The 14751-nt window shown below is 31.1% G+C and overlaps 1 protein-coding gene across 6 annotated transcripts; it reads right to left on the bottom strand.

The window, feature by feature from the left end:
- Window positions 1-627: 627 nt before the first annotated feature.
- Window positions 628-14551, bottom strand: NijC (Ninjurin C). 6 transcript variants are annotated; one of them, XM_074171278.1, is made up of 3 exons: window positions 14396-14551; window positions 9083-9256; window positions 628-961 (listed from the first exon to the last, which is right to left on the bottom strand). In XM_074171278.1, the coding sequence occupies exons 1-3, from the start codon at window positions 14423-14425 to the stop codon at window positions 734-736; spliced, it is 432 nt and encodes a 143-aa protein (XP_074027379.1). In that variant the 5' UTR covers window positions 14426-14551; the 3' UTR covers window positions 628-733. The 6 variants fall into 6 exon arrangements, with proteins under 6 accessions (XP_074027379.1, XP_074027377.1, XP_074027376.1 ...); XM_074171276.1 differs by lacking the exon at window positions 14396-14551 and adding an exon at window positions 13484-13639; XM_074171275.1 differs by lacking the exon at window positions 14396-14551 and adding an exon at window positions 10282-10439.
- Between the last annotated feature and the right edge of the window lie 200 nt (window positions 14552-14751).

The following is a 14751-nucleotide window of genomic DNA, read 5'->3' as shown; positions in this document are numbered from 1 at the left end:
GCTATTAACCTCTGGGATCATTCGAGTGTTCATAGTCGCTGAAATTTCCATCAGGGTGGAGAAATTTTATAGTAATGTGTACTTAAACTTATATTTGTTTTCATTCAGTATGTTATAATTGGTTGACAACAGCAGTCAGTCTGATGAAAGTAACTAAAGAAAAATGAAATCTACAATTTACTTGAGAAAGATAGGTGACATGAATTGATTGTTGCCTAGAGGTTGACTTATAAAATTTTGATGGTTTTAATTTGACTGTCGAAGTTGTCTGAAATTGTGAAATTTCAACTGAAAATTATATTTCAATCATATTTAAATATTGGTAGTATGAAGAACTGCCGTTGCGAAGTAGTTTCTTCAGAAGACGAACAATTTAATAAGTCTTCCATTTGTACAGTGCTATGTAAATCAAGATCTTGAACATAAAGTACAGACTTTGTGATAACATCTGAAATAATGTAAAAAAATCTGCATACATAATTTTGGGTTTATAATAACTCTAGATTGTTTTACTTCAATTCAATTTATTGGTTTCAGACAATACCATTTTCTATATATATATATATATATATATATATATATATATATATATATATATATGTATATATATATATATATAATTATGAAATAAGTTATATATTGTATTTATTCATAAGTTAACAAATTAGAGTATTAAATCAGGTTTTCACAGAAATGAAAATAACATAATGATAAAGAAATTACAACTGGTTCATTATCGAAATAACAAACTACTTTCAGTTGTAGTGATGTTTGAATTTGTAACATGACTACCATCATCTGCTTCTTTCATATCAAAAGCATTTATTAATATATTCAAAACCATTAGTATGACATTGATACACAAAACAACATTATTTGCTGTGTTAGCATTATCTTGATGATCTTCTTTGTTGAGATTCAAACTGGAACCTAGAAGTATGCAGATGCATCCTTGAACCACCTTTTAAACAAAAAGAAAAACAAAAAAAAATAAAAATTGGTAAACAAAAAAATATTAAGTAAAACATAACTATTTGATAACTGAAATAAAGGTTTTTATCAGTGCCGTATTTTGCCAAATTTGTTTAATGAGACATTCATTCTGTGAATTGGCAAAGTACATGCACAGTTAAAAAAAATCAAACTAAAGAGCTTTTTGAACCCCCCGAATCAATCAAGAAATCACATGTCATATATCATCCAAGTATTGTATTGTTTATATGTATTGCTGGATCCAGTCCAAAGTTCATTTTGATGACTTCACAAAATAAGGTACCAGTGACGAACCCCAACGATATTTGATTCAACAACCATGACAGTGTTTCTAGTTTTTCATCTTCATAACCTCTAAGAATTCCAACTATTATCGACAATAAAGCTGCAGTAACCTACAGAAGAAAAGTATCAACTGTAGTTTCTTATCATTGTTAAGAGTACCTGAACAGTTATTGAACACCTTTTAATATTTTGATTTTCACCCAGTTTAAATCAATTCAAGGCAGTCATGAACATTTAAAAATAGTTGTATACCACGAAAATATTGTTATAACTAGCATTTTTCTCAATCACCAGAAATGCAGTAATTTTCTCGACGCACCTTTCACCAGCCAAAATGGAGATTAAAAAACAATTCCTAATTTCTCTCGAAAGTTTCCCTAAATTTAAAGAGAGTGCATATCGAAAATTTACAAGGGTTTTTTTATGCTTTCGAATGGCTGGATATAAACTATAGCATGAGAACTATGAACACTGACAAAAGTCACATTCGAAACAGCCCATTGTATTCTTTTTTATGAATCATTCTGTTGAAATTTGGGGAAACTTTCACGAGATAATTTCCTGCAAATTTTTACCCAAAACCATTGATGTGAATCGGAAAGGGAAGGTGTAGAATCTACTGATGACTCGTTTTACTTTTTGATCAAATGACTGAATAGTGAAAATTACCATGATAGTATGTAACTACAAGATGTATTTTTTACTGCTTTTTATATGAACCTACTGCTCAACATGAAAATGTCCTTACAACACAGAGATCCCATAGATTTCATCTTCGTGAAGGGACATGTTATCGCTTTCACTTTTTCAGCCTTGTTCATTAGGGACAGTTGATTCCAGTAATGCATTCGTTGTTTAGCCTATCATTTCTGATGAGGTCTAAGGCGGGTTGAAACAACGCTGTCTGGTGTAAGATCGCCAATACTTTGATTTTTGTGCTCCGTTTCCAACATGTAGATATGTTTAACTAAAAGCATCGTCTAGCCTCTTATTTTATTGGAATGAAATCGGCGGATTCGCTTCAACTCAATCATGTATCATTATGCAAGTAAAAAATCCATACGATTACTCTTTTTCAACATTTGTTCTGCAAAATTTTCGAGATTCAGGAAATGACCAGTTCGGAAAATCAACACCCTTGTTTACTTCATATCAAGTGATTTATTTTGTAAAATAAAATTGATATAAAAGTCTGACGCTAAAAAATTATATATTTCTGGGTAATAATATTCATTTTACTATACACAAAGTGAAAACTAGATGAATTTGGTTAGTGTATATTATGAGGTCATGTTTCTCATTTCTGTAATATTGAAAAAATGTATAATAATTAATGAGTGGAACCTTCAATTACTAAATTTGAAATTGTTTCGCTAATTTGAGCATTCTCTCCTATACTGGAGGTTTCTGGTAGACGTTCATTATCAAACATTAGCTGTTTTGTTAGATACCACGACGGATATTGAATTGTATTTATTAATGAGTAGGATTATAGCGTTATTGCCATCTTTTTTATTAAAACTGGTAGTAAATCAAGAGAGAAATTTACAAATACTGAAAGATAGAAGGATAATGAAATTAGGGGATACAAATGTAATAAATTTAATTGATTATTTATTTTATCTCAGTTTGTAGGCATTTTCTTTAGATTTTCCAAATTAGAAGAATGAGATATGTCTAGGAAATTCTGATGATTCATTGTATTACCCCTCTTTGCAACTATCTAATATTTTTTTATGAAGGCGAAAGTAATGATTAAGAAGTAGCAGGTATATATTATTATGCCTGTATATTACGTTTATTTGTGTTCATAATTTGAAAATTAGAACAATAGTTTGAGATCCAAAACAGGAGATTTACTGCAAAAACTGTAGACCTGGCAATACTGAACACGACACTTCTCTCACACGATTTCTTTTTCATCTACAGTGGATTGATTCACAATATTTTGCAGTCTAATTGCATTGCGGCTTTGTTGTAAAATATTCTATCTTATCGCGACATAACAATTAGTCATGCGCCAAAAATGTCTTTGCTAGAGATAAAAAAAATGGATTCAAGCATCTCTCAGTCATAAGTTGTAAATCGCAAGAATTTGCCAACATTTGCAGGAATGAACAAGATCCTTCATTCGATTGGTGCCCCTTGTTCTGAATGAGGCGTTATATGAGTACCTACATTCCGTTATGTCACGATTACTATGTTCCTACTACAGTAATAAGTATTAAGTGAAAAGTAATAAGAAGTCGAATTATTGATTTTCAATGGAAACTTTTGTGCTCGTGCTATAAATCCTATTCTTGAGAGACACATGGAAAATGATTTGCTGTTATATATTCTAATTGAAAGTTTCTATTTCACAAAACCGGTTTTTATTTATTTGAGCTTTAGGGCTAACCCTTATTTGCAAATGATGGATGTGGACTTGAGAAATTTCAAGATAAACTACTGAATATCTAGTAGTGTTAAAATATTTGTTAGGTATTTAAAGATTTCACTCTTGAGACTCTAAATAAAGTAATTGAGTTTAATATATTTTAGCAATATTTATAGTTCCGAAGATTTTCCGGTCTTTTCTCTATGATAAGAAGATGAAAAATATTTTTTCGTCCCCAGAATTATTTTCAAGAAAAGTTGTAAAACTTTCCTTTGTAGAAATCAGATCTTCAATCTACGCATGTGTTCCTCAATATATTTCAATGTAATAATTTAACATATATGTCGATATTCGATAATGAAGTACAGGAACATATTTCTTCAGTTTTTGTTATCTAAATAAAATATTCACCAAACAATATTAACTATTGAGTCTACCTGAAATTTTTTCGGGGGTTTCTATAAGCATTAATGGTTGACTTGCGTATTCTAAACCAAAACCAGAAATAATAATATTAATGATCGAAATTATAAAAATGAACATAAGTATTATGTCGTTCAGAATAATGGCTGCTTTGTAGTCTCTCTGCTTATTTATATTCAGTCCTCCTATTATAATAAAAAGTATAGCCACTACAAGCTGAAAAATATAAAGAATATATGTTACTATATAGTAATGTTACGTTATTTTGTAATTTTAAAATGTTAACAAAATATATTCTTATTACTTATTATTGATCTCATAATTAGAAATAGAATATTATAAAAAAATTAAATATATCATTTCTCAACTAGTGCAAAGTGAATAACGTTATCAACGTTATTAAGCATATCATTTCTCAACTAGTTCAAAGTAAATAACGTTATTTGGAATAATGAATGACGTAGAGATAGAATTAGAAGTTTTAGACTCCTAAATTCGAAATTGCCTTCAATTAATTAACACATTCCTTCATTTTATAGACTATTTTCTGGTCTCTTTTTGCTTACTCTGCAAATGAAAACAATTAAAATTCCGTTGAGAGAGTTTGAAATGTCAGGGGGTTCAAAAACTGTGTATCTGGCGATGGTGGGGTCAAAACAGGAAATGATGAGATTTAAAACTGTAATAATGAAAGCCAAAATAGTTGTAAGGTGATTAAGGGAATTTGCTGTGGCGTGATGAGTTTCCAAATGTAATCTGCAGTCCCTCAACATGTGCAAAGTGAGGCAGAGGATTCCAACTAACACAAAATATTTTGATCGTGAATTTTTGATAGTTGAATATGAATAGTAGAATAATAGAAATGGTTACTAGCAGAATCCAGTGGAGATATTTTTGTAACTATTCAAAAAATTTCAAGGTGCCAGTCATTAATGTAGGAACTAAAAAATTTTAAACAAAAATACATTCTTGTAAAAACATTTGAATAGTTGAATGGAGCATCGGTTCATAATTATTGTAGAGATTTAAAATCTCAAAGCAAAATACGAAAATTTCGGAACTAAATATGCAAATAAGTTATCAAATTGAAATAGAGACAATGAAATATAATGTTTGAGAAAACAATTAGTATTTGAAACGTTCCTGTTCAAAAAGAGGTAAATACCAATTTCCAGGACATCAAGTTTGAATATGTTTTTGGTGTTAAGGGCGTTAAGGGGACTCCAAACTCAAAGGAGCTAGGTGCCAAATTTTGTTCTTTCAGGTACTACTTTGTATACTTTATTACACTTAAAAAATGTTATAGTCTATTGATAATTCAATTTTTATATGTCCCCGAAGAACTGAAACTGACACTTGGTTTCTATGAAACAGAGGGTCTTCATTTGGAAGTAATTAGAAAAATAAGCCATTTTACGACTAGTAGCAACCACAATGGACATAATTATTACGAAATGATGATAATAGGTTCAATATATTCCTACACTCCACACCAACCAGATCTGCCAGAAAAATGTTAACAAACCATATTTCGTTTATCAAGTCGACTATTTCCAACTTTCTGCCTTCCACCTTAACGATTATCCGACTGATGATGGTTAGAATTACCTAATCAACTTCCAAAATTATTTTGTTATGAAAATCTGAATCATCTCACTTGAAAATTTTAAGAACGATTATGAAAAGTGAACAATAGTCTGTTTAGAATAGGGTCTCTCAAAGCACATTTACTGGAACATATTCAAAAATGAGCTGACAATACAGTTAAAAGCTACCTTTGGCATTTTTCTTGGATCAGAAATTCAGACTTCATTTTTCTTTCAACAATTATATAAAGACTTGTGATGCACTGTTTGGAACCTTTGGTGTGGTAATGAATAATACTGTTGTTTTTGTCCCAACACCAAACCGTTATTTCAGCACGTCGACACGTGTTTCAGTCACCAAGTAATCATCTTCAAGGGAAATATTAAATTTTCTTTAAGATTAAACTTTCTCTAATCTTCCTCTTGAAGATGATCACTTGGTGATCGAAACACGTGTCGAGGTGTTAAAATAACGGTTTGGTTAAAATAAGGGTTTGGTGTTGGGAAAAAAAAACTTCAGTAATATTAATTATATAAAGAACTGAAGGATTTAGGGTTGCTATCGATAACTAGAAATCAAAAAACGATTCAAAAATATATTGATCTAGATTATTCTCCTTGGTTTGTTAATCATAAGTTTTAAAATGTAAGCAACTATATTTTCAAGATTGAATATTTTTATTTTCTTTTTCAATAATACAAGGCTTTTCATGATGAGCGTTAATTAGCCGTTTCTGATAAACTATTTAACGGATCAACGTGAAAATTTCACAGTATGCATAAATCAATATGACCTACACGCCTAAAATATTTTAGACGAAGCGGCGTTGTCGCTTCTACTATAAAGTAGCGGCTTCTTTGATTTTTCAAATGGAACACCCCATATATAATATCATATTATGATTCATTATCACTTTGTCACCAAATTAATATACTATTTCCCTATACCGAACATGAACTTTTATAAATTCTGATAATCTTGAACTCTCTTGCACTAAAGCGATCAAGTTTGAAATGGAGTGGAGTGATACTATGAGGATCTTCACTCCGAGTCATATTTTCATTTGCCTCATACAGGGTCTTCAAAAAATGCAGATACTTTGATCTCATGAAAAAATGAGTGGAACTCAATTTTTTCAAATGAAACACCCTGTATATTTCACCATTTTTGAGCTCTACATCCAATTTTAGATTAACTTTGTTCAGATAATACTATTTCTATTTTGAACCGTTTTCGAGATAAACTGTTTCAATCGGAAACTGACGTGGTTTTTTTGAATTCATCACTTATTTTGGATATTCATTTTTTTTCATACTTAGTAATATTTCTTTTTGATCCAGTTTTTTAACTTTCTCAGATCAGTCAATTCGAAATTGGTATGTACCTACCTTAGAAAAAGTTACAATTTGTATACATTGAGGTATTGGTCTCTAACGTACAAAAGTACACATTAATATTTTTTAATAGTGTGCTTTGGAAAAATAAATAAACCAATTCTTTAACGTCAGACTTTCGTTGGTGATTTTGACTGATTGTCATAGCTACCAATTATAATAGAATAATGTCAAGATTAGGTTACTTTAATGAAGATTTCTTGAATTTATTAATAATTTATGGTGAGGGAAATAGAATTGCAAGTAGAACGTGCCGAGTATTTCATGAAAGATGTCCACAACTTCCGAAGCCGAATAATAATGTGATAAATCGATTACTAAAAAACTGTAGGTTGAATGGAACCTTCTGTCCAAAAATCATTCGTAAGAAGACTAAAGTGGGTGATGATGACAATGGTATAACAGTTTTGGGATACTTTCATGCATTTCCAAATGCTTCTCTGCACGAGGCTGAAAGGGTATACCCTACGTAGGTATACCCTACGTAGGTATACCCTACGTGACAATTTTTCGAATTCTTAATGGCATCCCTATAAGTTCTACTGTGTCCAACATTTGAAAGAGACTGATTTACCTCGTAGAGTGGAATTCTTTGAATGGTTACTTGTCAAGACTCGAAAGGATGAACATTTCCTTGACAATATCATATGGACATATGAGGCCAAGTTCACAAAAAATGAAGTTTTCAATAGACACAACAGTCATTATTGGGCGCCAGAGAATCCCCATGTTGTCCGCCGAAGGGGTTTTCAAGAAAGATGGCAATTCAATGTATTTTGTGCCATAAAGAATGAGTCAATTTGTTATATCGAGTTTTATTATGATAATTTGAATGCATCAAAATATGAAGATTTACTGAGGAATGGAATTCAAATGATTTTAAAAAATAGAGCAGAAAGAGAACGTGTATGGTACCAAATGGATGGTGATCCACCCCATAATTCTCATTCAATCAGCGAAGCTTTAACCGAAATCTTCAAAGACAGATGGATTGGTAATAATGGACCTTTTCGTTGGCCTCCTAGAACACCAGATGGGAATCCATTAGATTATTTCGTGTGGGGTTTCATTAAAAATATGGTTTACTCTACTCCAATAACAACAATGGAAGATATGAAATCGAGAGTTACAACTGCTTTTAATAGTTTGACTCCAGACTTGATCAGAAGCGCTACACATGACAATCTTTTGAAGAGATTACATGTTTGTTTAAGTAGAGGTGGAGATGTGTTTGAACATATTCTGAAATACACTGAAGATTAAATTAACTCATTAATTTATGGGTTTATTATTTTCAGTTCGTGTTTCTGCGTTAATAAAACTATTGTTTGAAGAGAAGTTTCATTCGATGGTTGAGGAGTATTTTAATAATTATCTTTTCATTGTATTATCTGTGACTAATTGGGAAACATCAAACGAAATCTGTTTTACAAAAATGAGTGATGAAAAAGGAAACCATGTCAATTTCCGTTTGAAACAGTTTATCTCGAAAACGGTTCAAAATAAAAATAGTATTATCTGAACAAAGTTAATCTAAAATTGGATGTAGAGCTCAAAAATGTTAAAATATAGAGGGTGTTTCATGAGATCAAAGTATCTGCATTTTTGAAGACCCTGTATGAGGCAAATGAAAATATGACTCAGAGTGAAGATCACTCCCCTCTATTTCAAATTTGATCGTTTTAGTGCAAGAGAGTTCAAGATTATCAGCATTTATAAAAGTTCATGTTTGGTAAAAAAATATCGAAATTAATTTATATCTTCTAAACGGTAATAGGTAGGTATAGAGAAATAGTATATGAATTTGTTGACAAAGTGATAGTGAATCATAATAATAGAAGCGACAACGCCGCTCCGTCTAAAATATTTTAGGAGTGTAGGTCATATTGACTTATGCATACTGTGGAATTTTCAGGTTGATCCGTTGAATAGTTTGCCAGAAACGGCTAATTAACGCTCATCAAGACAAGCCCTGTATAGAGCTGTTACTTCGGATATTCAAATGAGTCAACATTATACTAACCTGTAACAAGATGGATATTATTATCAGACAAAGCATCAATACATAAAATTCGTGTTTTTCGCCAACTTGCAGAACGTATTTTAGCTGGGATGCATTTGCTGTTAATAAAGCAACATCTAGGAGTCCTTGGGCAATAGTTTTTTTTGTTGCATACTTGTTGACATCTAAAGTTTTCTGAAACAAATATACATACATTGGAGATATTGTTCAAATTAGAAGTGGATGATATACTTATATTTGTGAGGTTGCAGTCAATCGCTCTTTGTATAACAAATTACAATACATGAACGAAACATCGCATTGCAAATTGCTTTTGAAGAATATTTTGATCGTCAAAGGAATTTTTCAATTTATACTTACCTATATGCTTATGATATATTTTTATAAATTACTTATTGAAGTTCATATTAAGTTTCTTGTAGGTATGACCAATTAAAAACGCTAGTCATTTATCAATATGATTCTTGTCCATGGTTTGCCGAGCAATCTAAAAAACTGAGCAATAACATTGAAAACATGCTTAAGAGCGTGGGCGCAAAATCACATATAAAATACAAAAAAAATATGTTTTTTTTCATAACATTTCCAGAAGAAGTAGTTCAAATTTTTTCAATTCTATTGGCAGAATACGATTGTTCGAAGTTGTGTCTAAATATGATTCAATAAACACACCGCATTTTTTGAAATTGATATTCGGATTTGGTATCAGTTTTAGAAAAACTAGATTTTAATATCCTTATTATCCTAGATATTATTCTTGACTTTTAGGGTCAAGATATCATATTTTGAAATTAACTAAAATTCAAAAGTGAAGTAGGATGCTCTGAATAGAAATTGCGGACAGAAAAAATGAAACAAAATTCAATTATTCGATAAAATTTTGAAACGTCTGAATTAATAAAGTTAAGTGCGAGAGACTTTTGAGGATGGCTATGAATCATAGATTCGTAAATATGTATTCATGACATGATTAAACTCGATGATATTTCTCATTTGCTGAATGTCGCGAGACTAGACTTTGACATTTTTTTTTGAGTTTCACGAATTGTTTAATAAAGCTAATTGTTATTTGGAAACTTTATACCTATTTCGTATACCTACTCGAAGGTTGCATTTTGTTTTATTGGGGTTGGCTAATTGATGTATGTGAAAACTCTAATTGTCCTATCTATCACATCTAATACATACAAATTTCCTACCAGAATATCAAGTCCACTACCACGGATCTCATTGACTCTCCCAGGCATTCCAGAAATTACAAGTAGCAAATGTAGTGTAATGAAATTATATTGAACAATGACTATGGCTGCACATGCTCTTCTAATAATATAAGTAATTGAAATCTCAAAATGAAATTTCACTTTGATAAACAAGGCAAATAATCGATCATTCGTCTGAGATAAATCAACTGATAGAAATTTCTTTGTTCGGTAAACAATTTCTAAAGTATATCGATATCTGATTTTCCTTCTTCAAAAACAATAATGAATTATTTCTCAATGGAAGGAGTCCATGATATTCAGATGAGATTGGTTTTTAGTAAAAGGTAAATTGGAACCTCTGGCGTGAAATAAATCCGGAAACAACCAATTTTCAGAGATCAGTAGAACTTCAATACTATTCTCAACGCGGGTTTACTCAACCAAGTTGACTTCTTCAGGAGATGAAGAAACTGATAACTAATAATCCGGAATCGCTGGAATTCATTAATTTATATTTTGTCTCCTTCAAAGTAGCCCCCCTCACATTATAATACACTTGTCTGAAAAAAGGTTGGTTTAAAAAAATCTGTTTAAAATCTTTCTTTTCCGTTCATCAGGTTGTGTAAAATAATGAATTTTTTCTTGTTGTTACTGTTTTAAAAACCATCAGACATATTAGATACTTTCAAAAAAAAAAAACATTGCAAAACAACCAAAATTTCCTAGACAACACCAACACAAATTTTGGTTGTTTTACAATGTTTTTTTTGTTTGGTGTTGGTGTTGTCTTGGAAATTTTGGTTGTTTTGCAATGTTTTTTTATTTTTTCTTAAGTATGTATTCTTAAATATGTATGATGGTTTTTAAAATAGTAGAAAAAACTACTTTTCGAGCCCTGAAGAAGAATTTAATTAAATTCGAAACGTCGGCAAGAAAACATTTGTTTTTTCTAGAAAAAATTAATCCTGTTATCCAACCAACCTTTTTTTCAGGAAAATTATTGGATCACTAAACTAGTTAACATAATACACTTGGGCCAGCGTTTTCTCTAATCCTCGAAGCAGTTCTGATGTGCACTTTTGATATGTCCTTGAGCTCTTTCAGCGATTCGGTTTTTATTTCCTGAATCTTTGCAAAACGCCGTATTTTCATGGGTCTCTTCAGACTTGGGAACAGAAAAAACACAGTGGACCAAATCTGGTGAATACGGTGGCTGAACCATGATTATGATGTTTTTTTTTGGCCAAAAAATTACGACTGAACTAAGATGAGTTAGCAGGTGCATTATCGGGATGCAGAAGCCTTGAATTGTTATTCCACAATACCGGACGATTTCTTCATATTGCTTCTCGAAAGCATCGCATTATTTCAAGATAATACTCCTTATTGACTATACGACTATGTGGCAAGAACTGATGCGCTACGCCACGGTAATCGAAGAAAACAGCGAGCAAAATCTTGATATTTGATCGAACTTGGCGTGCTATTTTTGGTGTTGGCCCTCCTGGGCTCTTCCATTGGGGCGATGGGACTTTGGTTTCGATGTCATAACCATTACGATCTTATTAGGTAAGCAAATCTGGATCGCCGTTGAAGTCATTCAACAATTCCTGAGCGATTATGGAAGGAACTTCGCTGCCACACGCTTCATGTCCAAAATTTACAAAAAAATTGCATGGCATGAGCCAACCAATATACCGACATCCTCAGTAACTTCTCTTATAGTGATTTGAGGTTTCTTCATAACAATTTTCTTCACTTTCCCAACATTTTCATCGATTGTTGATGTGCTGGGACGTCCAGAGCGAGCGTCATCATTCACATCTTTTCTTTTCAACAAGTTTCTGACCCAGAGTACAATCACCGTATGCCACTGTCAACAGTCTGAGTGTTTTTGTGCTCTCATCAACAGCTAAAACTGTGAACATTTGTTCGAAACGAGTGTATAGAGTGTATCAAAATAAAAAAATTGCTAATGAAATGTATGTAGTATTGAGTATATTTCAAAATTAATTGCTTTCTTCCTATTTTGGAAGATTCCCACATTTTTTTTATAAAGATGGAGAAGTAGAAAGTCAAAACCTTTCTTTCTCATATTATAATAAGTTTTATGTGGATTGCTCTGAATCATATTTTGGAACAATACTGGTTCGATTTAAGAAAAAAAGGGAACAATCAAAAACACCTCATACAGCTGAAATTTTGCATATGGACTGAAAATTGTTTTCAAAAAACTTTTTTGAATACCATCTTTTTGATTTCGAGAAATAATCCAACTTTTGGATTTTTTTTTCGGAAAAGAAATATGTATAGTATATATGTTTTGCATTAATATTGTTTATTATGTATACTTCATCCTAACTTTTCTATCATGTACCCGTGGAAAACAACAGCTTCTGATTTGAAGTTGACAAGAATTACTTTCATGTAGAATAAGTTGGAATAATTTAATTTTATTAATGTAGGTAAATCCATTAGTCACTTTAATTTTCTAAAAGGGGAAATACCTGCTATTTACCTTGGCTTAAAACATGACTTTTCACAGTCTTCATTTTCTGAGGCTTTTCGTTATGATATGTACCTAATGATAGTATTTTTAGTTGATTATCATTTTCACCAATCATTAAATTCAATTTCACTAGATATTTTAGTATTGAATTTCGACCAATTTGTGTTTTTATTGAAAAATAACGTAGGTAAATATTTTTTTGATCGAATTTAATAATTCAAAAAATGTTGAAGCAAAAGGAAATGATGATATTCTTCTGGAATTCCAAAATTCTAGGGGTTCTGTAAAAGTTTTAATAGATTTATTTTCAGTTTCTTATTTTAGCTTTCCATAAACAAGTAGGTACTCAAAGTACAAAAAATTAAAAGAATCATTTAGTAATTAGTGACAATTCCAAGCATACTTCTGTTCGAGTCGTAATGTATTTGAACCATTGGTGTTCAATGTTTGATTGAAACTATCTCTGATAGAAAATCAATTATTTTCAAAAAGACTTCGGAGTAGTATTTTGAAAAACTATTCATTTTGTTACTATCTTATAAAGAGAATGTGAGAGAAAATAATGGCAAAATATAGCTCGGCCATTTCGTAAATTTTTGTCATTTTGTACAATAACATGAAGTTGCGTAGATCGCAAAAATTCATTTTTAATAGAAAAACTCAATACATGTCAGTTCTCGAAAAGCATACCTTTATTATTTCAGAAATAATGTTGCCATCTGTGCGTTGCGCCATCTTGTCAACTTCTCGTAACTATCGACTATAATAGTATTATTATAACACGTTTTGGAAGTCGCATTTGTGGTTTATATGATAAATTCCGGAGGCCATCGTTTTTGTTCTGTTTTGTTGACATATCATTATCTACGCTGAGGATTGATTTGATAATGCAATCGTTTATCAGAAATTTACAAAAGATTACTTCAATTTACTAAAAAAAAAACTGCGACGCGAAAGATTAATAGGTACTTATAGAATTTTTCAAAATCTCAAAAATCCTATTTAAAACCCAATATTTCACTTTACCTACTACAAAAAAACCTAAAAAAGAAAACATATAACCATATTACACATGGAATTACAAAATTGGCGGTTTGCACATTTGTTGACGTTAACGTAATATTTTCGTAACGCCATCTTCTCTAGAGTCACAGCCAGAAAATAAAATATACAATTTCTCTGATAATTTCATCTAGTAACGGTGAACATTTTCAACGCCTGAAATACTTCGAATAGAAATGTGAAACATTTTTTAAAATCTACAGATGATTCAATCGTAAAGTAATCAGAAATTGCACTAACGTATTATGAATCATAGAAGCTTTATATAAGCAATAATTCAATCAAATAACAATGAGAGGAAACGCAAATATAATTGCATTGTTAATGAGTATAATGAAATTATTTTCATAATCTTATGTACTGGGGTCTGATCAAAACTTTCCTGATCAAAATAGGTATGTGCGTTTTTATTTGTTACGAAATTATGGGCTTTCTATATTTACCTTTCACTCGAATATTTCCTATTCTCAACATAGAATATACATAAAAATTATGATTAAGGATTAACTTATCTGAAAAATCTGAAACGTAGATACTTACATTTCTGATTTGTATCGGTGATATAGACATTGTCTGAAATAGTTTATTCGCCTTTGTGGTTGATTGTAGATTATTGATTGGGCCGTCTACTTTACTGATGTCGCTTAATCCTGATCGCAAACGATATCACTTCATATGATATGATTCAACTTTGTTTTTACAAAGTCTCGAACTCAATCTAGCATTTCTTCATTCACTTTATGCATAGTTAACTTCATAAAAAATATATTTGAACTGTATTGAATTTGAAAATCGTTTTTGTAGCCACTCCTGAGCACTATGGCCGGTTGTTAGGTCAATCTTTCACAACAATACATATTCGGTACCAAGACGAAAGCCGACCATTCTGTTGTTCA

This window comes from Leptinotarsa decemlineata, unplaced genomic scaffold (assembly GCF_025532065.1).
Source record: "Leptinotarsa decemlineata unplaced genomic scaffold, Ldec_3_MD MMD2_tig00000010_RagTag_RagTag, whole genome shotgun sequence".
Classification (NCBI taxonomy): domain Eukaryota; kingdom Metazoa; phylum Arthropoda; class Insecta; order Coleoptera; family Chrysomelidae; genus Leptinotarsa; species Leptinotarsa decemlineata.
This window is presented reverse-complemented; position numbering and strand designations above follow the sequence as displayed.

Bases quoted from the DNA above. Each gene is read 5' to 3' on its own strand.
- NijC (XM_074171275.1), bottom strand. From the start codon at position 10,329: ATGCCTGGGAGAGTCAATGAGATCCGTGGTAGTGGACTTGATATTCTG. The intron at 9,257-10,281 runs GTAGGAAATTTG...TATTTGTTTCAG, and splicing joins GTAGTGGACTTGATATTCTG to AAAACTTTAGATGTCAACAA. The intron at 962-9,082 runs GTTAGTATAATG...TTTGTTTAAAAG, and splicing joins TAATATCCATCTTGTTACAG to GTGGTTCAAGGATGCATCTG.